Source organism: Dendrobates tinctorius, unplaced genomic scaffold, assembly GCF_039654945.1.
Source record: "Dendrobates tinctorius isolate UK_male_01 unplaced genomic scaffold, ASM3965494v1 ptg000056l, whole genome shotgun sequence".
NCBI lineage: Eukaryota > Metazoa > Chordata > Amphibia > Anura > Dendrobatidae > Dendrobates > Dendrobates tinctorius.
Window position 1 is genome coordinate 11,313,758 of NW_027361724.1, and position 25,830 is coordinate 11,339,587.

Below are 25,830 nucleotides of genomic sequence, written 5' to 3' on the forward strand. Positions count from 1 at the left end.
GTGACCGTCCTCTTCCATTAAGCATCGGAGACGTATGGCTTTTCAAAGTTTATTTTTTCTGAAAAGCTGAAACTTTTTAGAGTAAAACCTATAAGGATGAACTAGCGCAGTGAAACTCTCATTTTTCCCAGACAAGCAACATGAACCAATCTCCCTTTATATGATATCAAATAAATTGTTAAAAGCAGACAACCATTTTAAGAAAAAAGGACAAGTGTGCTACAGATTTTTTAAAATGGGTATATGTCTATCGATGGAGCAGTGTACAGGCTCGATAGAAAGTCTGACATCACTGGCCCTGGCCGAGTTAATGGCATGAGCTACTCAGAGCCATTAAGATCAAATATTGATGGCAGTGCTGTCTACCTGATGTTAGCGCTGCAGACAATCACAGACACCGGGAGCGGAAGTGGAGACTCAGTGCTGGATTTGGGGAGAGTGAATAAAGCAGTTTGTTTCTTTAAAACAAACTGTACTGGGAAGAGCGGTTTTACGAAACCCATTAACATTTTTTGCTCCTTGTTTTGGGCTAGCACTGTCCAGGATCGAAAGTTTGTTATAAACTAATCTTACATTACGAAAATGCCAATGACAATTACTGGCAACTTTATTACTCACCGGATATGAACTTCAGAGGAGGCTTCCATTAAATCCCCATCAATATTCCATGGATGAATGTCTTCACTTAACCCTGTAGATGCCTCTCTATTGTGTTTGTATGGGCCATTATCACAGTGACTAATGTCCTGAAGGCACAACTTAACTTCTTTAGCCAAGTAAGTTTCAACAAAAGGAAAGTCAAACTAGAAAAAAAAAGTGTTAATTGTACAACTTCAAAAATATTTAAACATTTTTACAGTATATAATATACAGTACATTAGAGGCACTATAAGGTATTGTGGTGTATGTAGCAGATCATCTGATACCAAGGCAAATACATGCTGTAACCTACTTGTATGGTGTACACCCATTTCTCTTAGAAAGTATACGCTGGGCTTCCTGTCTAGCCTCTTCGGCAATGAACTATTCTAAAAGGTATGGGGTGGATTAGAATGGAGTAAGCTGCATTAAACTGATTGGGAACTTACAAATCTGTCACATAATGGCTAATGTACTCTGATGGAGCCCAGGAAGTAAAGACGTCTTAAGAGGTCATCAGTATTAATCTGCTGGGTATTTAACAATTACTTCTGTACCTGATTTTGCAGCGTGGCATAGCGCTTCAAATGCTTCACAAACTCCGGCCGGGAAGTTTCTTGCACAATTATCAGAGCCATTGTGCCATCATTCAACCTAAAAGAGAATAAGAAGATAAAATATGACAATGCTAATACAAGATATTATTAAAAGGAAATCATTTGACCATTAATAATTGTGCAAGTAGAGAGTCACAGAGATCCAAGGTTTTAGCTATCACAGCCTCGTCATGTCACAGTGAACCTGGTAAATTAGAGCCTACAGGGAGCAACAAAGGGTCTTCCGCCACTATGGTATGAAAATTTATCTTTAGGATACGTTAACAATATCATGGCATAGCACCCCCACCATTCAGCCCGGAAGGAAAAGAGTGTCTAAGGGGAAAGGCTTCTCCTTGTTGAGAGTGCCAACCAAGTGTAAGTAGATTTATAAGCAGGGCTGTGGAGTTGGAGTCATGGAGTCAGAGTTGGAGTTCATTTTGGTGGAGTCTGAGTTGGAGTCAGTGTAAAATGGACCGACTCCTAATATATATAATAAATTGCGTACTGTAGTATAATGCAGGATGTGCTGTAAATGTTTTCATAATAATTTGGGAAAGTTATGAAATGACCTATAAATGTCTGTTCTGTTCCTGAGCTAAGGATCTGGGCTTTTAGTTGAGATGAATCTGTGCTGCACTTTATGTACAGTCATGGCCAAAAGTTTTGAGAATTACACAAATATTAATTTTTACAAAGTCTACTGCTTCATTTTTTCTAATGGCAATTTGCATATACTCCAGAATGTCATAAAGAGTGATCAGCTTAACAGCAATTACTTGCAAAGTCAATATTTGCCTAGAAAATGAACTTTATCCCCCAAAACACATTTCAACATCATTGCAGCCCTGCCTTAAAAGGACCAGCTAACATCGTTTCAGTGATTGCTCCATTAACACACGTGTGGGTGTTGATGAGGACAGGGCTGGAGATCAATCTGTCATGATTAAGTAAGAATGACACCACTGGACACTTTAAGGAGGCTGGTGCTTGGCATCATTGTTTCTCTTCTGTTAACCATGGTTATCTCTAAAGAAACATGTGCAGTCATCATTGCACTGCACAAAAATGGCCTAACAGGGAAGAGTATCGCAGCTAGAAAGATTGCACCTCAGTCAACAATCTATCGCATCATCAAGAACTTCAAGGAGAGAGGTTCCCTTGTTGCCAAAAAGGCTCCAGGGTGCCCAAGAAAGACCAGCAAGCGCCAGGACCGTCTCTTAAAAGTGTTTCAGCTGTGGGATCAGGCTACCAGGAGTGCAGAGCTTGCTCAGGAATGGCAGCAGGCAGGTGTGAGTGCATCTGCACGCACTGTGAGGCGGAGACTCTTGGAGCAAGGCCTGGTCTCAAGGAGGGCAGCAAAGAAGCCACTTCTCTCCAGGAAAAACATCATGGACAGACTGATATTCTGCAAGAGGTACAGAGAGTGGACTGCTGAGGACTGGGGTAAAGTCATTTTCTCTGATGAATCCCCGTTTCGATTGTTTGGGACATCTGGAAAACGGCTTATTCGGAGAAGACCAGGCGAGCGCTACCACCAGTCTTGTCTCATGCCAACTGTCAAGCATCCTGAAACCATTCATGTGTGGGGTTGCTTCTCAGCCAAGGGAATGGGCTCTCTCTCAGTCTTGCCTAAAAACACAGCCATGAATAAAGAATGGTACCAGAATGTCCTCCAAGAGCAACTTCTCCCAACCGTCCAAGAGCAGTTTGGCGATCAACAATGCCTTTTTCAACATGATGGAGCACCTTGCCATAAAGCAAAGGTGATAACTAAATGGCTCAGGGAACAAAACATAGAGATTTTGGGACCATGGCCTGGAAACTCCCCAGATCTTAATCCCATTGAGAACTTGTGGTCAATCATCAAGAGATGGGTGGACAAACAAAAACCTTCAAATTCAGACAAAATAAAAGCATTGATTTTGCAAGAATGGACTGCTATCAGTCAGGATTTGATCCAGAAGTTGATTGAGAGCATGCCAGGGAGAATTGCTGAGGTCCTGAAGAAGAAGGGTCAACACTGCAAATATTGACTTGCTGCATTAACTCATTCTGTCAATATAACCTTTTGCTACTCATAATATGATTGCAATTATATTTCTGTATGTGATAAAAACATCTGACAAACACACATAAAAACCAGAGGCCAGCAGATCATGTGAAAATATAATATTAGTGTCATTCTCAAAACTTTTGGCCATGACTGTACATACTCAGTAGTGACCAGTGCTGAGGAGAAGGAGTCTGTGTCGTGGTGTCAGAGTTGGAATAAGAGGCTGAAGTCAGGGAAATTAAGGAGTCGAAGTCAGTGGTTTGGCTAATCAACTCCACAGCCCTGCTTATAGGCCATGAAATGCTTGTTCGGAAAGTTAAATATGCAAATAGCCTCTTTAAACCAGGTTGCCTGCTTTTCACTCATGAAGGGCAAAACCCCCAAAACACATGTCTGCAAATGGAGTAACTGGTTTGACGTCTTATTCTAAATCATGTGGCAAGGTTCAATACATGGTTAATAATGATTTATAAGATTGCTACATCCAGGAAGTGAAGATAAAGTTCAAGTCCTCTTCACTTCTAATGAGGGTATTTGCAGTGCATAGTGTGGAACAGCACAGCTCCATCATATCATCATACTGGCTGCTGCAGATCAGCAACTATTAAAATAATAGGAGCTGATCTGCAGTAATATCAGCTGATCTGCAGCACCTGGCAAAAATAGTTTCTGATCTACAGTACCTTGCAATTATAGGAGTTGATCTCCAGCACCTAGCAAAAATGGAAGCTGATCTGCAGCATCTGGCAATAATAGGAGTTGATCTGCAGCACCTAACATTTCGGGTGCTTTCACACTGCGTTCATCCGAATTCCCAGCAAAATGGGATTCAGGTGTATGCCCCAATGGGGCCGTTGACTATAGAATGGTGCCGAAACAGCAAATGTGTGCTCTGTACTGCATCATTTTTGGACATGTACACCTACTAGTAGTCGACACTCAGATGTAGTAGACTGCATCTGTGTGTCCATCTCCAGTAGACGTACACACCCAAAAATGATACCCGACAGTATTAGGAGCTGGCCTGCAGGATCCGGCAGTAATATGAGCTCATCTGCAGGACTCAGCAGTAATAATAGGAGCTGATCTGCAGTACCTGGTATAGGGCAAGAGACAGTGTGAAGGAGTTGTCCTGTCCTGTTCCATACATTTTATCTGTCTGGGCACTGACAGCAATTTAAACAGCTGATTGGTGAATGTGTTGACCCCTTACCAAGCTGATATTGATGTCTATCCTAAAGATAAGTCATCAATATCAAAGTAGTAGAAAATCCCTTTAAGGCCTCCTTCACATGTTCTGTTGATTCCTGTACAGGAAAAAAACAGTACTGGTGAGGTCCATGGTCCGTGTCCATGTGTGTGTGTAACATGCCTGTTCAACCCGTCTGCTGTCCGTGTGTCCACGTGTTACATCTGTGTGCCATCCGTGTGGCTGTGTAAAATGTACCAGCACAAGGGAAAAAGCGGTACAGCTTGTGCTGTTCCCTGGCATTGGCCGGCAGCTGTCATCATTGTCTTCTGCTCGGGCTGAGATCAGTGTGACCAGAAGACAATGATGGGAGTTGACATCAGCGTGACAAGTACCGACATCAGGGAAGAAGTGACAGCATTGTATTGATATTAAACAGACAGCATTGTATTGATATTAATAGTCTGGGAAAGGGTCAGAGTTGGTGCCCACCCCCTCTAGGCTACCAACATCAACCTTCAGCAGCCCCAGATATGGCGGATCCATAAGATGTGCCAAATATGGCACTTAGCCTTGTTTTTCCAACTTGCCCTGTAGCAGTAGAAAGTGAGGTTAATATTTGGGGGCTGATGTCACCTTTGTATGGTCAAGTGACATCAAGCCCACAGAATAGTAATGAAGAAGCGTCTATAAGACACCCATCCATTACTAATCCAATAGTCATATAGTAAATAAATACACAGCAAAAAGTGTATTTATTTGAAATAATACAAAACTCCCTCTTTAAACATTTTTATTTAAAAATAAAAAACACAGTTATACTCCCCTTATGCCCATTCCATTGAATCACTTGTCTCCTGTAAAAAAAAACATAAAAACAATAAACTACCATATTCCTCACCTGTCTGACATACTGTTCCACGCCGTAATCCATTTCAGCGATAACTGCTTCACAACCTGGACGGTGCCAAGATGCGACCATCCAGGCTAAAGAGTTGCTGTGTGAAGCAACAACAAAAAAAGAGGTCTATAGGAGCGCTAAAGGAGAGGCAGAAACCAGAAAAAGGGTAAAAAACTCAGCTTTAATTCTTCCTCCAATACCCACAATGCGTTTTTACGGTCACAGCCATCTTCCTCAGGTGATTCCACCTGAGGAAGACGGCTGTGAACATAGAAACGCGTTGTGGGTATTGGAGGAAGGATTAAAGCTGAGTTTTTTTTTACCCTTTTTCTGGTTTCTGCATCTCCTTTAGCGCTCCTATAGATCTCTTTTTTTGTTGTTGCTTCACATTGAATTTTCCTCTCTGAGGATCAGCGGCAGGAGCAGCTTGGAGGGCAGTTGCTTGTGGGAGAACCTGCATTTGCTGGGCGGTGCTAGGAAGCTCCGGGATCCTTGGTGTTCACTTACGGCTGGGATCGGTCTCAACTTCACATCCGGAAGCCGGTGAGAGATGGACTGACCAGGAGAGCGGAGGCTGCTGACAGCAACGTACAGTGCCCTTCTGGGTTGCGAGGACACGCTCCCCAATTACCATTCACGTTCACACCGTGGTTGTGCAAGGGTGGCACAACCCTGTAAGGTGAGCACCCTGTCGATTCAGTTAGGGAATTAATTTAACCCCTTTCTGACATCAGACGTACTATCCCGTCCATGGGACCCAGGCCCCTATGCCCATGGATGGGATAGTACGTCTAGCGCGATCAGCGGCGCCCACATGGTGAGCGCCGCTGATCGCGGCCGGGTGTCAGCTGATTATCACAGCTGACACCCGGCACAATGTGTCAGGGGCGGTCACGGACCGCCCCCGACACGTTAACCCCTTGAACACCGCGATCAAACATGATCGCAGTGTACCGGGAGTTAAAGGGAAGCATCGGCAGGGAGGGGGCTCCCTCCGTGCTTCCCTGAGCCCCCTACAGCAGCGCAATGTGCAGCGCTGCTGCGGGGGGCTCTTTACCTGCAGGCCCCCGAATCCAAGATGGCGACGGGGGCCTGCAGGGAGCTGGCTTCCTCAGTGCCTGCAAAGCGCAGGCATGAGGAAGTCTGCAGTAGTGCCTGTGACAGATCGCTGATATGTCACAGTGATCTGTGATGTGACAGATCAGCGATCTGTCACAGGACAGTGATGTCCCACCTGGGACTATGTAATAAAGTTAAAAAAAAATAAAAAAAATTGTTAAAATAATTTTTAAAAAATCGCCAATTAAATTAGAAAAAAAAAAAAAATATTCCCCCAATAAATCCATTTTTTGGAAATAAAAAAAACAATAAAAGTACACATATTAGGTATCGCCACGTCCGTAACGACCCGCCCTATAAAATTGTCCCATTAGTTAACCCCTTTAGTGAACCCCTTAAAAAATAAAATAAAAAACGAAGCAAAAAATAATTATTTATTATCATACCGCCAAACAAAAAGTGTAATAACGCGCGATCAAAAAGACGCATATAAATATCCATGGTACCGCTGAAAACGTCAGCTTGTCCCGCAAAAAACAAGCTGCCATACAGCATCATCAGCAAAAAAATAAAAAAGTTATAGCTCGCAGAATAAAGTGATGCAAAAATAATTTTTTATATAAAATAGTTTTCATTGCATAAAACCACCAAAACATAAAAAAATGACCTAAATGAGGTATCGCTGTAACTGTACTGACCCAAAGAATAAAACCACTTTATCAATTTTACCGCACGCGGAACGGTGTAAACGCACCCCCCCAAAAGAAATTCATGAAACGCTGGTTTTTGTTCATTCTGCGTCCCAAAAATCGGAATAAAAAGCGATCAAAAAATGTCACGTGCCCGAAAATGGTACCAATAAAAACGTCAACTCATCCCACAAAAAATAAGACCTCACGTGACTCGGTGGGTCAAAATACGGAAAAATTACAGCTCTCAATATGTGGTGATGCAAAAACTATTTTTACAATAAAAAGCGTCTTTTAGCGTGCGACAGCTGCCAAACATAAAAACCGCCATAAATAGTAAATCAAACCCCCCGTTATCACCCACTTAGTTAGGGAAAAATAATAAAATAAAAAAAATGTATGTATTTCCATTTTCCCATTAGGGTTAGGGTTAGGGCTAGGGTTAGGTTCAGGGCTAGGGTTAGGGTTAGGGCTAGGGTTAGGGTTAGGGTTGAGATTAGAGTTAGGGGTGTGTTGGGGTTCGGGTTGGAGTTAGAATTGGGGGTTTCCACTGTTTGGGCACATCAGGGGCTCTCCAAATGCAACATGGCGTCTGATCTCAATTCCAGCCAATTCTGAGTTGAAAAAGTCAAATGGTGCTCCTTCCCTTCCAAGCTCTGCCATGCGCCCAAACAGTGCTTTACCCCCACATGTAGGGTATCAGCCTACTCAGGACAAATTGCAAAACAACTTTTGGGGTCCAATTTCTCCTGTTACCCTTAGGAAAACAAAAAATTGGGGGCAAAAATATCATTTTTGTGGAAAAAAATGATTTTTTTCACTTTCACGTCCGAGCGTTATAAACTTCTCTGAAGCACTTGGGGGTTCAAAGTGCTCACCACACATCTAGATAAGTTCCGTGGGTGGTCTACTGTCCAAAATGGGGTCACTTGTGGGGAGTTTCAATAGTTTAGGTACATCAGGGGCTCTCCAAACGCACATGACACCCACAGACCATTCCATCAAAGTCTGCATTCCAAAACGTCACTACTAGAGTTGAGCGACTTTTGGTTTTTTAGGGTCGCGTTTCGTTTCGTGAAACCCGACTTTTCCAAAAGTCGGGTCGAGCAAGATCGTCCGATTATAGGGAAAAGTCGGGGTCATCCCGAAACACGAAACCCAATGTAAGTCAATGGGGAATAAAAGTCGGCAGTGAGAGGAGGACAGGAAACACACCAACAGTGCCCATTTGAATGCCAAAAGCATCAATTCTTCTTACTTAAGCTTGTCAACCTTAATTAACTTCATAATACAAGTTACGCACTGAAAAATGGGGGTTATTTGGCTACAGACTGTGGGGGGGGAGGGCTGGCTCCAGGTTTTCATGTGCCCTGGGCGAAAGAGCGCCCCTTTAACACATACCACAACTCATCATGCTCCGATACGGCAGAGAAATAGCGGTATAGTACAATGAAAAATACCTCACTTTTTACATCTCATGACGAGGCCCATCTATTTCTCCATACAGAATCATTGGTCCCATATAATGTTTGAAACAGTATATGATGAGCTCCACATAATGCTACAGTATATGTTGGTCCCCATGGATGAAGCTCCACTGTCTTATGGGCCCAAATAATGCTCCAAACATAATGGGCCCCATTTCTAATGCTCTAGTGTATAATGGGCCCTGTAAATGCTGCTCCAGTGTCTGATGTCCACCTTTGGAATGTTCCAGTGTATGGTGGGCCCCATCTATCATTCTCCAGAGTATAGTGCTCCCCAAAAATTGCTGTCCCAACATTGAAAACAATCAAATAAGTCTCCTCGCTAGGGAATCCCTGTACTTGTCTGGACTCCTCGTCGTCCCCATCTTCCATCTCACTGCACAGTATTTCAACTTTGCAAGTGCTGTGATCCTGAGCAAGCAGGGGGGGCCCACTCGTTGGCGACGGCACTGGCACAGGGCCCCTGATAGTACGGTGGTGTGTCTGATGGCGGGTGGGCCGAACCTGCACTTTCATCTGCAGCTTCCTCTTTGTCACCGTGTAAGATGGAACTGTAATGGGAAGGGTAACCTGAGTTTCATCAGGGTCAGATTCAGGTCGTGTAGCATGCGAGGGGAATGTAGTGGTCTGGGTCAATGTACCAGCAGATTCATTGAGCAGTGGCTGGGCATCAGTGCACTTGTGTCGCCCCCAGGAGTACGGTCGCCACAGTGGCATTACCTTCTTCCTACGGAGTGTGATGTCATGCTTGGGAGCAACGAAGGATCTCTCTAGCAGGTTAACTGATTGGGCGGCGTTATTCCCACGAGTCATGACCCTCCAAACAGCGTTCATGAAGGCAAAGTGTTTGTTTTACGTGGGCAGTATGGTTGCAAAGCTGAACCTTAAAGGAATGTCCAGAAGGGCACCACCAGGAGTGGAGCCTACGGTTAAATTCGACTCCACCTGGGAAACCTCAACCATGCCAGCTACAGAACAGATGCACACATTGCAAGCTTAATTCCGTTAACGAACGAGACTCCGTCATGCCCCGTGGTCCGAGTCCGGCTTACTAGAGGGACACGTGAGGCTCTGGCACATGAGATTGGCCAATAACTGGTGTGTCATGCCCTTACATGTCCGTGGCTGCATGTGCGCTACACTGAAAAGGCAAGCGTTTGTCGCTTACAGGTGCAGATAACCCGCTGAACAACGTTAGTGATGGGGATCACTGATTACAATTATTACCCGCGAACAATGATTTCTCAGTAAGTGCAGGTCAACCGCAGTTCCGGAATTAGGCCTAACCGTCATTCCTGAAAAAATGAAAAACTTACGTGTGCAAACCACAGGTGCTGTAGCTTGCTTAACAGCTCTCCAGCCGTTCTCACGCCCAGTATGGATTACACGTGATTGCACAAAGGTTAGAAAGGGTACCGTATCCCCGGATAACATGTATGGATAGCGTGCACATTCAAAATATATGTCTCAGGAGGCAGGCTCAGACGGTGTCAGGCCCAGTATGGATTGCACATGATTGCACAAAGGTTAGAAAGGGTACCGTATCCCCAGATAACATGTATGGATAGCGTACACACTCAAAATATATGTCTCAGGAGGCAGGCTCAGACGGTGTTAGGCCCAGTATGGATTGCACGTGATTGCACAAAGTTTAGAAAGGGTACCGTATCCCCAGATAACATGTATGGATAGCGTACACATTCAAAATATATGTCTCAGGAGGCAGGCTCAGACGGTGTCAGGCCCAGTATGGATTGCACGTGATTGCACAAAGGTTAGAAAGGGTACCGTATCCCCAGATAACATGTATGGATAGCGTACACATTCAAAATATATGTCTCAGGAGGCAGGCTCAGACGGTGTTAAGCCCAGTATGGATTGCACGTGATTGCACAAAGGTTAGAAAGGGTACCATATCCCCAGATAACATGTATGGATAGCGTACACATTCAAAATATATGTCTCAGGAGGCAGGCTCAGACGGTGTCAGGCCCAGTATGGATTGCACGTGATTGCACAAAGGTTAGAAAGGGTACCGTATCCCCGGATAACATGTATGGATAGCGTACACATTCAAAATATATGTCTCAGGAGGCAGGCTCAGATGGTGTTAGGCCCAGTATGGATTGCACGTGATTGCACAAAGGTTAGAAAGGGTACCGTATCCCCAGATAACATGTATGGATAGCGTACACATTCAAAATATATGTCTCAGGAGGCAGGCTCAGACGGTGTCAGGCCCAGTATGGATCGCACGTGATTGCACAAAGGTTAGAAAGGGTACCGTATCCCCAGATAACATGTATGGATAGCGTACACATTCAAAATATATGTCTCAGGAGGCAGGCTCAGACGGTGTTAGGCCCAGTATGGATTGCACGTGATTGCACAAAGGTTAGAAAGGGTACCGTATCCCTGGATAACATGTATGGATAGCGTACACATTCAAAATATATGTCTCAGGAGGCAGGCTCAGACGGTGTCAGGCACAGTATGGATTTGACGGCCCAGATTACACAGTGGAGGAGCAGGGAGAGGTAAAGATTGCAAATGCTGGGGCCCTGCCCAAGCAAGGGGGGCCCACTCGTGGGCGTCGGTACTGGCACTGGGCCCCTCATAGTACAGCGGTGTGTCTGACGGCGGGTGTGCACCACCACCGTCAGAGACACTTGATTGCACTATGAGGGACCCTGTGCCAGTGCCCGCGCCCAAGAGTCGGCCTACCCACCTGTCCAGGGCAACGGCACTCGCACGGTGTCGTGCGCTAGGTGGTGACCCCAGCCATGGGGGGGGAGGCAGCACAGTTAGGGAGTTTTAGAAAGTGGCATATGTTGATGTTGGACATTCAGCTGATGCAAAAGGCGAAATAGGTGAAGTACCAGGAAGAGGTGGACCAAAGCAAGCCATTTTTCTGTCACCCTATGTGTCATCAGGGGAAGGTGGGACAAAATCCTTGGAAACCCATGCGTGGTTCATTTTAATGAAGGTTAGATCATCCACATTTTGGGTTGACAGACGGGTCCTTTTTTCTGTCAGGATTGATCCAGCTGCACTGAAGACTCTTTCCGATAGCACACTTGCAGCTGGGCAAGCGAGCTCCTGTAAGGCATATTGGGCCAATTCAGGCCAGGTGTCCAGTTTAGCGGCCCAATAGTCAAAGGGGAATGACCTGTGTGGGAGAACATCGATATGAGAGGAAAAGTAGTTTGTAACCATAGTTGACAACTGCTGTCTCCTGTCACTTTCCATCGATGCAGTATTACCAGTTGTGTGAGCGGTATTTGAAAAATCAGTCCACAACATTGTCATGAAACCCCTGTCTCCAACGCCACTTCTGCTGTGTGCACCACGAACACCTCTGCCAAGCTGCCCCCGGCCCGTACGGCTCGTGTGAGAACCATCACCGCTGCTGTGTGCTGGGAATGCCTCAAGCAACCGATTTACCAGAGTTGCTTGTTTATTAGCCAATATTAGGTCAAGGTTCTCCTGTGGCATGATGTTTTGTAATTTGCCTTTATAGCGTGGATCCAGGATGCTGGCCAACCAGTAGTCGTCATCGTTCATCATTTTGGCAATGCGGGGGTCCCTTTTTAGGATCCGCAAGGCATAATCTGACATGTGGGCCAATGTTCCCGGTGTCAATGATGCACTGCGAGTGCTGGGTGGAGGAGCACTTTCTGGCAAATCCACATCCCTCCAGTCACGCACAAACCCTGTACCAGACCTTTCCACGCCAACATTTTCACTTGCCCCACGAGATGCATCCTCCTCCCCTAAGTAATCATCCCCATCATCATCCTCCTCCTCCTCTTCTTCCTCCACCTCGTCCAGGAGAGGTCCCTGAGCAGACAATGGCTGAATGTCATCAAGGATTCCCTCCTCCTCTTCCTCCTCATCAACATTGGCTGCAGACGCCTGCTCCTTAAGGTGCGTCAAAGTTTGCATGAGCAGACGCATAAGTGGGATGCTCATGCTTAGGATGGCGTCGTCTGCGCTTACCAGCCGTGTGCATTCCTCAAAACACTGAAGGACTTTACAAAGGTCTTTCAGCTTCGACCACTGCACACCTGTCAACTCCATGTCTGCTCTCAAAGTGCCTGGCCATGTATCCTCCCACAAATGCATTATGGCCTGCCTCTGCTCGCACAGCCGCTCCACCATGTGCAGGGTGGAGGTCCACCTTGTTGCAATGTTGATAATGAGGCGGTGGTTGGGAAGGTGGAGCAATCGCTGCAGCTTCTGCATACGAACGGAGTGTACAGGCGACCGGCGGATGTGCGCGCACAGTCTTCGCACCTTCTGGAGCAGGGCTGTTAACTCCGGATAATTTTTGAGGAAGCACTGCACCACCAGGTTCAAGGTGTGAGCCAAGCAAGGTATGTGGCTGAGTTTTGAAAGGGCTATGGCTGCCACAAAATTACGGCCGTTATCACTAACTACCTTGCCTGCCTCAAGATGTACACTGCCCAGCCATGACTCAGTTTGTCGCTTCAAGTACTCGGCCAGCACCTCGGCGGTGTGTCTGTCGCCCAAACACATCATCTGCAACACAGCCTGCTGACGCTTTCCACTAGATGCTCGATAGGGGGACACATCGTGTGCAACAGTGGCAGCTGCAGATGGAGTGCTCGTACGACTGCGCTCTGTGGACGAGCTTTCGCTTCTGGAGGAGGAGGAGGAGGGTCGAACGCCTACAGCCAACTGTTTCCTATACCGTGGGCTAGGCAGCACTGTCCCACCACCGCTGTCCCCTGTGGACCCTGCATCCACCACATTAACCCAGTGCGCAGTGATGGACACGTAACGGCCCTGGCCATGCCGACTGGACCATGCATCAGTTGTGAGGTGCACCTTTCCACTCACTGACTGCTTGAGTGCATGGACAATGCGGTCTTTCACATGATGGTGGAGGGCTGGGATGGCTTTGCGAGAGAAGAAGTGGCGACTGGGTAGGTCATAGCGTGGTGCTGCATAGGCCATGAGTTCGCGGAAAGCTGTGCTTTCCTCCAACCGAAAGGGCATCATCTCAAACGAGATTAGTTTGGCAATGTGGGCGTTCAAACCCAGTGTACGCGGATGAGAGACTGAGTACTTTCTTGACCTACTCATAGTGTCTGGGAGGGTGAGCTGGACTTGAGAGCTGCATATGGTGGAAGTAGCGGTGGACAGGGCGGACTAAGAGAGGGTTGATGATGGTGATTGAGTTGGTGTTCTTTCTGATGGCCTAGAATCAGTCTTTCGTTGATATAACAGTGGGATTCCCTGACTGCTGTGGTCTTGCAACGACACCTCAACATTTGCTGCTGTGCTAACCGGTGGGCTTACAGTGGGGGAAACAATGTAGCGTTGCTGACTACCTTCGTTGTGATCAGTTGCACATGTGGCACTTGAGGTTTGGTGTTGTGTCCACGCTTGCAAGTTCATGCTGGTTAAATGTCTAAGCATGCAACTGGTATTCAAATTTTTAAGATTTTTCCCTCGGCTAAAGGTCTTTGCGCACTTCTTACAGATAACCTTGGCCTGATCATGAGGATTTTGGTCAAAAAAGTGCCACACTGCACTCTTCCTACTTTGGCAGACATTTTGCGGCCTAGCACGCTGTGATCTTTTGACCCTCTGGACAAGCTGTCCAGCAACTCTTTTGATGTTTGGAACCTGTCTTTGGAGTGCTCCGGGCCTGCCAGATAACAGCTGTTGCGATGTCGATGTCTGCTGTGGATGCTCCTCATCTGAGCTATTGGAAGCAGCACCCTCTTCCCCCAATGGATGCCAATCTGGGTCAACAACTGGGTCATCCATCACCTCCTCTTCTATGTCATGTGCACCTTCCTCTGTGTTACCGTGTATGGTGGTATAGTGTGCGGGAAGGGGCACCTGAGTCTCCTCAGGGTCAGAATCTGGCTCTGTACACTGCGAGGACAATGTAGTGCTCTGAGTGAATGTACCAGCAGAATCATCCATCAGCGGCTGTGCATCAGTGCACTCCATGTCAGATTCATCTTGGCCTGGGTAATTCACCATTTGACTTGATAATCCAGGCATGGTATGTGAAAACAGCTCCATGGAGTAATCAGTAGTATGGCCTGCGTCATCCTTCAATCTTGGTTGGGGTGAAGGACACAAGGAAAGGTGTGGTTCATGAACATGAGCCTCCAATGACGACTCAGTGCTTTTACTTTTTACAACTGAAGAAGAGGAGGCGATAGAGCTGGAGGCTGAGTCAGCAATGTAAGACAAAACTTTTTCCTGATGCTCTGGCTTTAAAAGCGGTTTGCCAACTCCTAGAAAACTAAGCGTTCGAGGCCTTATGTAGCCAGACGATGACGCAGGGTCAGCACCTCCTGCATTCGGTCCTATTTTGCTCTTGCCACTACCATCAGATCCACCACCAACACCATCATTACCAGCTGCCAACCCCCGCCCAATTCCACGGCCTCTTCCACCAGCCTTCCTCATTTTTGGTAGAAATGTAGACAAAATCCAACAAACTATATAGTAATGTAAAACAAGGTACAAGGTGTCTATAGGACAGGGGAGATTTTGAATTTCTGCAGACACTTGTGGACACTGGACACTTTTGGATTGTGTGAGGCCCACTGATATCTGAGCGCTATGTGACAGGCTCGATGGCAAAGTGACTAGAGGATAAGGGAGATTTTGAATCTCTGCACACACTTTTGGACACTGGACACTTTTGGATTGTGTGAGGCCCGATGAATATCTGAGCGCTATGTGACAGGCTCGATGGCACAGCTGTGACAAAAGTGACTAGAGGATAAGGGAGATTTTGAATCTCTGCACACACTTTTGGACACTGGATGGACACTTTTGGATTGTGTGAGGCCCACTGATATCTGAGCGCTATGTGACAGGCTCGATGGCACAGCTGTGACCAAAGTGACTAGAGGATAAGGGAGATTTTGAATCTCTGCACACACTTTTGGACACTGGACACTTTTGGATTGTGTGAGGCCCACTGATATCTGAGCGCTATGTGACAGGCTCGATGGCACAGCTGTGACCAAAGTGACTAGAGGATAAGGGAGATTTTGAATCTCTGCACACACTTTTGGACACTGGACACTTTTGGATTGTGTGAGGCCCACTGATATCTGAGCGCTATGTGACAGGCTCGATGGCACAGCTGTGACCAAAGTGACTAGAGGATAAGGGAGATTTTGAATCTCTGCACACACTTTTGGACACTGGATGGACACTTTTGGATTGTGTGAGGCCCACTGATATCTGAGCGCTATGTGACAGGCTCGATGGCACAGCTGTGACCAAAGTGACTAGAGGATAAGGGAGATTTTGAATCTCTGCACACACTTTTGGACACTTTTGGATTGTGTGAGGCCCACTGATATCTGAGCGCTCTGTGACAGGCTCGATGGCACAGCTGTGACCAAAGTGACTAGAGGATAAGGGAGATTTTGAATCTCTGCACACACTTTTGGACACTGGACACTTTTGGATTGTGTGAGGCCCAATGAATATCTGAGCGCTATGTGACAGGCTCGATGGCACAGCTGTGACAAAAGTGACTAGAGGATAAGGGAGATTGGATTGCTTTTAAAAAAGCAGTTTGCGGAGCAGTGGGTAAACAGCAATGCAGGAATGTCAGGAAGCCTTAGAAGGCAGCCCAACAACCAACACCACTGATACACCACTATATAGCCTCCCCTTGCACTGCACACACAGTGACTGGTGTGTTGTGCAGGCCAAATTGCTAGCAGCAGAAGCAGTTTCTTTTTCTTCTCAGCAGGACAAAAAAAAAAATTGGGATTGCTTTTAAAAAAGCAGTTTGCGGAGCAGTGGGTAAACAGCAATGCAGGAATGTCAGGAAGCCTTAGAAGGCAGCCCAACAACCAACACCACTGATACACCACTATATAGCCTCCCCTTGCACTGCACACACATAGAATCATAGAATCATAGAATCATAGAATCGTAGAGTTGGAAGGGACCTCCTGGGCCATCTGGTCCAACCCCCTGCTCAAAGCAGGATTCGCTAAATCATCCCAGTCAGATGTCTGTCCAGCCTCTGTTTGAAGACTTCCATTGAAGGAGAACTCACCACTTCTCGTGGCAGCCTGTTCCACTCATTGATCACTCTAACTGTCAAAAAGTTTTTTCTAATATCTAATCTGTGTCTCCTCCCATTCAGTTTCATCCCATTGCTTCTAGTCTTTCCTTGTGCAAATGAGAATAAAGTTGATCCTTCTACAATGTGACAGCCCTTTAGATATTTGTAGACAGCTATTAAGTCTCCTCTCAGTCTTCTCTTTTGCAAACTAAACATTCCCAAATCCTGCAACCTTTCCTCATAAGACAGGGTTTGCAGACCGGTCACCATTCTGGTCACTCTTTTCTGAACTTGCTCCAGTTTGTTGATGTCTTTTTTAAAATGTGGTGCCCAAAACTGGACACAATATTCCAGATGAGGTCTGACCAAAGAGGAGTAGAGGGAAATAATGACTTCACGTGATCTAGACTGTATGCTTCTGTTAATACATCCTAGAATTGCATTTGCCTTTTTTGCTGCTGCATCACACTGTTGACTCATATTCAGTCTGTGATCTATTAGTATACCCAAGTCTTTTTCACATGTGCTGTCACTTAGCCCTATTCCTCCCATTTTATATCTGCTTTTTTCATTTTTATTGCCCAGATGTAGTACTTTGCATTTCTCCCTGTTAAAAACCATTCTGTTAGTTGCTGCCCACTTCTCCAGTTTATTTAAATCTTTTTGAATCCTCTCTCTCTCTTCTCTAGTATTAGCTATCCCTCCTAGCTTTGTGTCATCAGCAAATTTAATCAGTTTACCCTCAATTCCTTCATCTAAATCGTTGATAAAGATGTTGAACAATACAGGGCCCAGGACAGAGCCCTGTGGTACCCCACTTGAGACATTCTTCCAACTGGATGTGCAGCCATTTACGACCACTCTTTGGGTCCGATCACTAAGCCAGTTATGAATCCACCTAACAGTTGCCTTGTCCATTCCATACTTAGTCATTTTTTCAATAAGGATTGTATGAGAGACTTTGTCAAATGCTTTGCTGAAGTCAAGATATACTATATCTACAGCATTTCCTTGATCCACCCAATCAGTGATACCATCATAGAAGGAAATTAAGTTAGTCTGACATGACTTATTAGTTACAAACCCATGCTGATTCTGTTTAATCACTTCATTCTTATCCAGGTATTGACATACATGTTGTTTAATAATTTGTTCAAAGATCTTTCCTGGTATAGAAGTCAGACTCACCGGCCTATAGTTGCCTGGGTCCACCTTCTTCCCCTTTTTGAAGATAGGAACATTTGCTCTTCTCCAGTCTTCTGGCACTTCTCCTGTTCTCCAAGAATTTTCAAAGATTATGGAGAGGGGTTCAAAAATTTCTTCTGCTATCTCCTTCAGTACTCTGGGGTGTAATTCATCTGGACCTGGAGACTTGAATTCATTTAGGTTAGCTAAGTGTTTCCTCACTATCTTTCTGTTTATAGATATCCTGGATTCTTCCATTCCCTTAATAGGACAGTGAATAACAGTTGATGCTACATTTCCTTTCTGAGAGAAAACAGATGCAAAATAGGAATTTAAAAGTTCAGCCTTCTCAACATCCTGTCTTACCATTTCATCATTTTCATCCTGTAAAAATCCTATAGCATCTTTGACTTTTCTTTTACTTTTGACATAACCCCAAAATCCTTTAATATTGCTTTTGACATCTCTTGCAAGCCTCAATTCATTTTCAGCTTTAGTTAATCTGATTTGTGCCCTGCAGGTTCTGCAGACAGCATTATATTCTTCTTTAGATATGCCTCCCTCTTTCCATTTTATAAACATTTTTTTCTTCCTTTTTAGCATGTGCTTAAGTTCTGTGTTCATCCATCCTGGTTTCCTTAAATGCTTCCTATTCTTCCCTCTTTTCGGAATTGTTAACAACTGTGCTTTGAGAATTTCATTTTTCAAGATTTCCCATCCTTCCTGGACATTTTTGTCTTTAAGGATATCCAGCCATTGGATCCCTCCAATTCTCTTTCTGAATCCCTTAAAATCTGCCTTTCTGAAATCTAACCTTGACGTCTGAGTCTTCACAGGTCTTCCGCCTCTAGTTATCCAAAATTCTAAAATAGCATGGTCGCTACCTCCTAGGGTCCCAGCCACTGTTACCTCCTCAACCATTTCCTCCCTGTTTATAAGGATTAGATCCAAGGTAGCAGTTCCCCTTGTTTTCTCCCTTACCTTTTGGAAGATAAAGTTGTCAGCAAGAGAGGATAAGAATTTCCTTGACCTGTTAGTTTTGCCTGAGAGAGATTCCCAACAAATGTCTGGATAGTTGAAATCTCCCATGACAACTATGTCATATTTTTTGGAGAACTTGGCCATTTGATGCATAAAGAGTTCATCCATATCTTCAGCTTGCACAGGCGGCCTGTAGTAAATGCCTACAATGGTGTCCTTTCCATTGTTCTGTCCTTGTATTCTTACCCAAACAGTTTCCACAGAACTCCCAGTCTCTGAAGCTTCAATCACTGTGCAGATATACGCATTTCTAACATACAATGCGACACCCCCTCCTCGTTTATCAAGTCTGTTTCTTGCAAATAAGTTGTATCCTTCTAGTCTTGTATTCCAATCATGTGTATTGTCCCACCAAGTTTCAGTGATTCCAATGACATCATATTTCTTTTCCTGTGTTAGTAGTTCCAATTCTCCTTGTTTGTTGCCCATGCTTTGTGCATTAGTATAGAAACATTTTAGTTTGTGATTGGTTTCTCTTTCTCCAATATTTTTATTAATTAGATTCTTTCGTCTTTGTTCTTCCTTTCCACTTCTAATAGCAGAGTTCTCAATAGCATTTGTCAGGTGTATGGCTTTTTCTGGTCTTTTGCTTCCCTTCCCATGTTGTTCTAGTTTAAAGCTCTCCTTACAAATGTAGCAAGGCGACTTCCAAATACATGCTTTCCAGTCTTCGTAAGGTGCACCCCATCTCTAGCAAGTAGTCCATCGTATAAGTAGTTCACTCCGTGATCCAGAAATCCAAATCGTTTCTGACGGCACCATCGACGTAGCCAGTTGTTCACCTGCAGAATCTTATTCCACCTCCTTGTTCCATGGCCATCCACTGGGAGGATGGAAGAGAAGACCACCTGCGCTCCCAGTTCTTTCACTTTCTTGCCTAAGTCTTCAAAGTCTCTGCAGATGGTTTCCAGGTCGTTTCATGCGGTGTCATTTGTCCCCACATGTAGTAGCAGGAATGGGTAGTCATCTGTAGGTCTGAAGAGTCCTGATATCCTGTCAGACACATCTTTAATTTTTACACCTGGAAGACAGCACATTTCTCTTGAAGTTATATCCGGTCTGCAGATAGCGGCCTCTGTTCCTCTCAACAGGGAAATCCCCCATGACCACCACTCTCCGTTTCTTCTTTACAACATTTTTCTTTCTCCATCCAGGAGGACTCTGAAGGCGTACAAGGTTGCTGTTTGTTGGCAAAGTCTTATCCTGATGTATTTCTTCATCGTTTTCCTGCGTGAGAGCCTGGTACTGGTTTCTGAGCAGTATGGGTGCTGACTGCCTCCTGATCCTCCTGCTTCTCTGGGTCACATGTCTCCATTCCTCTGTTTCTTCAGGTGCACTTCGAATTTCTTCTCTTTCTGTAACATGAAGAGATAATTCTGCTCTGTCCAAGAACTCTTCACCTTCCTTAATGATCTTCAACGTAGCTAACCTCTCTTCGAGATTTTGCAACTTTTCCTCCAACAGGGACACAAGCTTGCATTTGTGGCATGTGAAGTTTGGCTTTTCCACTGGTAAGTCTGTGAACATGTAGCAAGAAATGCAGCTCACCAAATGGCTCCTGGCCTCTTCCATCTTGAGATTTCTTAAAAACGATGAAAGATGAGCCAAAATTCGCGCGCCAATAGGCGCGCGGGTTTTCCGATTTCCTCTTTTCAGCTGCAACGGCCAAAACCCAGTGATCGTTGAGCTCGCGGAGACTCTTCACTTATCCCAGAAGGCACTGGGAATATGCAAATGATCTCAAGACTCTTCCCCTGGTTTTCCGATTTCCTCTTTTCAGCTGCAACGGCCAAAACCCAGTGATCGTTGAGCTCGCGGAGACTCTTCACTTATCCCAGAAGGCACTGGGAATATGCAAATGATCTCAAGACTCTTCCCCTGGTTTTCCGATTTCCTCTTTTCAGCTGCAACGGCCAAAACCCAGTGATCATTGAGCTCGCGGAGACTCTTCACTTATCCCAGAAGGCACTGGGAATATGCAAATGATCTCAAGACTCTTCCCCTGTGACTGGTGTGTTGTGCAGGCCCAATCGCTAGCAGCAGAAGCAGTTTTTTTGTCTTCTTCCCTGCCTAACGCTCTCCCTACAGAATCAGCAGCAACCTCTCCCTATACTAAGATCGGCAGAAGTAAGATGGCGGTCGGCGTGCACGCCCTTTTATACCCCCTGTGACGCCCACCAAAGCAAGCCAATCACTTGCATGCCCTTCTGAAAGATGGTGGTGACCCGTGCCTATGTCATCACGTTGCCCACAGTGTCCGTGGATCCTGATTGGCTGAAAAAGAGCGCAAAACAAACTTTTGAAACGAGACTTTGGCGCGTAAGTCGCCGACCTCGTGGCCGACCTCATCCTAGGGTCGGGTTTCGTTTCATGAAACCCGACTTTGCCAAAAGTCGGCGACTTTTGAATTTTTTCGACCCGTTTCGCTCAACTCTAGTCACTACTTCCCTTCCGAGCCCCGACGTGTGTCCATACAGTAGTTTTCTCCCACATATGAGGTGTCAGCGTACTCAGGACAAATTGGACAACAACTTTCGGGGTTCAATTTCTCCTGTTACCCTTGGGAAAATAAAAAAATTGGGGACTAATTGATCATGTTTGTGGAAAAATTACAATTTTTTTATTTTCATGCCCGGGCATTATAAACTTCTAAGAAACTGGGTCTGAGCAGAAAAAGTAAATTAATGTGCATGCAAAATGTAATTGCATATGAACACATGACCTTTACACAGAGAAAACCAAAAGCAAAACACAAAACAAATATCCTGGAATAAAAAAGTAAAAAAATATATTGCAAAAATTGCATGAAGGTAGTAATAATAGTAATAATAAGGGTATTTTGTTAACATAATTTTGATCAAAATAATGTAGAAGCCATCCCGCCACATCACGGCAACCCTTGTGGGACAGTCCTAACTCTTGTATTTAAAACCTTTCCACTTGTCAAGTGACGTAAATGTGAACAAGGACAGAGGGACTGAACCACCAGTAATAGTATAGGCCAGACAGGATGGATTTTCCAACTCAGAAACAGGGCGGTCACACCCTTATATGCACAGAATGCACATTGAAACAAATAAGAAGCTGGGTCTGAGCAGAAAAAGTAAATTAATGTGCATGCAAAATGTAATTGCATATGAACACATTTAAATACAAGAGTTAGGACTGTCCCACAAGGGTTGCCGTGACGTGGCGGGATGGCTTCTACATTATTTTGATCAAAATTATAAACTTCTGTGAAGCCCTTGGGGGTTCAAAGTGCTCACCACACATCTAGATAAGTTCCGTGGGGCTCTAGTGTCCAAAATGGGGTCATTTGTGGGGAGTTTCAATAGTTTAGGTACATCAGGGGCTCTCCAAACGCACATGACACCCGCAGACCATTCCCTCAAAGTCTGCATTTCAAAACGTCACTACTTCCCTTCCGAGCCCCGACGTGTGCCCATACAATAGTTTTCTCCCACATGTGGGGTATCAGTGTACTCAGGACAAATTGGACAACAACTTTTGGGGTCCAATTTCTCCTGCTACCCTTGGGAAAATGATAAAATTGGGGACTAATTGATCATGTTTGTGGAAAAAATATGATTTTTTTATTTTCATGCCTGGGCATTATAAACTTCTGTGAAGCCCTTGGGGGTTCAAAGTGCTCACCATACATCTAGATAAGTTCCTTAGGGGGTCTAGTTTCCAAAATGGGGTCATTTGTGGGGGGTTTCCACTGTTTAGGTACATTAGGGGCTCTCCAAAGGCAACATGACACCCACAGAACATTCCCTCAAAGTCTGCATTCCAAAACGTCACTACTTCTCTTCTGAGCCCCGACGTGTGTCCAAACAGTAGTTTTCTCCCACATATGGGGCGTCAGCGTACTCAGGACAAATTGGACAACAACTTTTGGGGTTCAATTTCTCCTGTTACCCTTGGGAAAATAAAAAAATTGGGGACTAATTGATCATGTTTGTGGAAAAAATACGATTTTTTTATTTTCATGCCCGGGTATTATAAACTTCTGTGAAGCCCTTGGGGGTTCAAAGTGCTCACCACACATCTAGATAAGTTCGTTAGGGGGTCTAGTTTCCAAGATGGGGTCATTTGTGGGGGTTTCCACTGTTTAGGTACATTAGGGGCTCTCCAAAGGCAACATGACACCCGCAGATCTCAATTCCAGCCAAAAACGTCAAATGGCGCTGCTTCCCTTCCGAGCTCTGCCATGCGCCCAAATAGTGGTTTAGCCCCACATGTGGGGTATCAGCGTACTCAGGACAAATTGCACAATAACTTTTAGGGTCCTGTTACCCTTGGGAAAAAAAAAATTGGGGTGAAAAGATCATTTTTGTGGAAAAAATATGCTTTTTTAATTGTACCGCTGTACGTTATAAACTTCTGTGAAGCCCTTGTGGGTTCAAAGTTCTCACCCCATATCTAGATAAGTTCCTTGGGGGGTCTAGTTTCCAAAATGGGGTCACTTGTAGGGGGTTTCCACTGTTTAGGTACATCAGGGACTCTCCAAATGTAACATGGCGTCCGATCTGAATTCCAGCCAATTTTGCATTGAAAAATTCAAACGGCGCTCCTTCCATTCTGAGCTCTGCCATGCGCCGAAACAGTCGTTTCCCCCCACATATCAGGTATCAGCGTACTCAGGACAAATTGCACAATAACTTTTGCAGTCCAATTTCTCCTGTTACCCTTGGTAAAATAAAAAAATTGAACCTGAAGTATTTTTTTTGTGAAAAAAAGTTAGATGTTCATTTTTTTTTTTAAATATTCAAAAAAATTCCTGTGACGCACCTAAAGGGTTAATAAACTTCTTGAATGTGGTTTTGAGCACCTTAAGGGGTGCAGTTTTTAGAATGGTGTCACTTTTGGGTATTTTCTATCATATAGACCCCTCAAAGTGGCTTCAAATGTGATGTGGTCCGTAAAAATATAATGGTGTTGCAAAAATGAGAAATCGCTGGTCAATTTTTAACCCTTATAACTTCTTAACAAAAAAAATTTTGGTTCCAAAATTGTGCTGATGTAAAGTAAATATGTGGGAAATGTTAGTTATCAAGTTTTTTGTGTGCCGTATCTCTGTGATTTAAGGGCATAAAAATTCAAAGTTGGAAAATTGCGAAATTTTAAAAATTTTCGCCAAATTTCCATTTTTCTCACATATAAACGCTAGTTATTTGAATGAAATTTTGCCACTATCATGAAGTACAATATGTCACGAGAAAACAATGTCAGAATCACCGGGATCCATGGAAGCGTTCCAGAGTTATGACCTCATAAAGGGACAGTGGTCAGAATTGTAAAAATTGGCCCGGTCATGAACGTGCAAACCACCATTGAGGGTGAAGGGGTTAAACACAGGTACACTCATTGCGCCTCTCTTTGCATTTTATTTTTCAAAGAGTTGCTGTGAGCACAGCTACAGTAACGAGCGGCGATGCCATAGAATTCACCACTGGTCATTGTGAGTTTTCTCACGATGCTCACGGTGATCTCGTTGAGGGAGAAAATGGTTGAGAAAATAAAGGTGGCCGAGAATCTAGGAGACAATGATCATGATATCCTCAAATTTTGGATTACAAGTGGAGGAAGATCTGCGAGGACTCAGACTTTAAGGTTGTACTTCAGAAAGGCAGATTTCAATAGACTCAAAAAGAGGATAGGAAAGATCCAACAGCTGGATGTTCTAAAGGACAAAAATGTCTAAGAAGCATGGGAGATTTTGCCAAATTAAATTCTCACTGCACAATTAGTAACAATCCTGAAAACAAGGAAGAATTGGAAGCATTTAAAGAGACTAGGGTGGATGAACACAGAACTTGATCACTTGTTAAAAATGCAAAAACAAATGTATATTAAATGGAAAGGGGGGCCATATCTAAAGAAGAATATAATGCTGTCTGCACGGAATTCACGGCAAGCATTAGAAGAGAAGAATGAAGAAGGGTAAATGTTGTCCCTATCTTTATTAGGAATCTGTCACCACCTGAATGATTTGGATCTATTACTATGGGCATACAGGTAATAGAATGGTTAAACCAGTCTTACCTGTATGCTTCATAGCTGAGATGTAGATCTTGGGAAATTAATTTATAATTTTATATGCTAATGATTTCTTCCAGGCTCTGGAGCATGCGGTGCCTGGAAGAAATCATTGCCTCCTCACGTCATTATAATGGTGAGGGAACACTTAGCTAATTTAAATTAATTTAAATCTTCTGTTCCAGCTTAATTGCAACCTAGGGTACTGAAGGAGAGAGCAGATGAAATTGCAGAACCACTAGCCAGAATCTTTGAAAATCCTGGAGAACAGGAGAAATCCCAGAAGATTGAAGAAGTGTAAATGTTGTCCCCATGTTTACAGGGAATCTGTCACCACCCGGATGATTTGGATCTAATACTATATGTATTACTATGGGCATACAGGGAATGGAATGGTTAAGCCAGGTTTACCTGAATGCCTCATAGCTGTGGTGTAGATCTTGGGAAATAGATTTATAATGTTATATGCTTTTGATTTCTTCCAGGCTCTGGAGCATGCGGTGCCTGGAAGAAATCACTGCCTCCTCACTTCATTATAATGGTACCCCCCTTCCATCAGTATCACACTGACCTGTTCGGTGCTGTAATCTCACGCATGTGCTATGCACGTGCGCGGTTACTTGAACCCTGTCCGCCCTCCTATGGGCAGTGTCTGCATTGATATTCTGTGCAGGCACGGTGAGTAACTGCACAGTAGCAAGGAGAAAGGAAAGAAGATGGAGCCAGGAAATTAAAGGCCAGTGAGCCTTATTTCTACACCTGGAAAGATCTTGGATCAAATTGTAAAACAGCATGTATGTAAGTACTTTGATAAGAATACAGTAGTTAACCCGAGCGAGCATGGGTTTGTAGCAAATAAG

General features: G+C 44.6%; 1 protein-coding gene across 2 annotated transcripts in view; it reads right to left on the reverse strand.

The window, feature by feature from the left end:
• CERKL (CERK like autophagy regulator) overlaps nt 1-25,830 on the reverse strand; it is a 285,626-nt gene that overhangs the window by 1,380 nt on the left and 258,416 nt on the right. For both annotated transcript variants that reach the window (XM_073577491.1, XM_073577490.1), the window contains 2 exons: nt 1,197-1,293; nt 619-803 (listed from right to left, as the gene is read on the reverse strand). In XM_073577491.1, the coding sequence (XP_073433592.1) occupies nt 619-803; nt 1,197-1,293 (282 nt within the window). The remainder of the gene's footprint in view (nt 1-618; nt 804-1,196; nt 1,294-25,830) is intronic.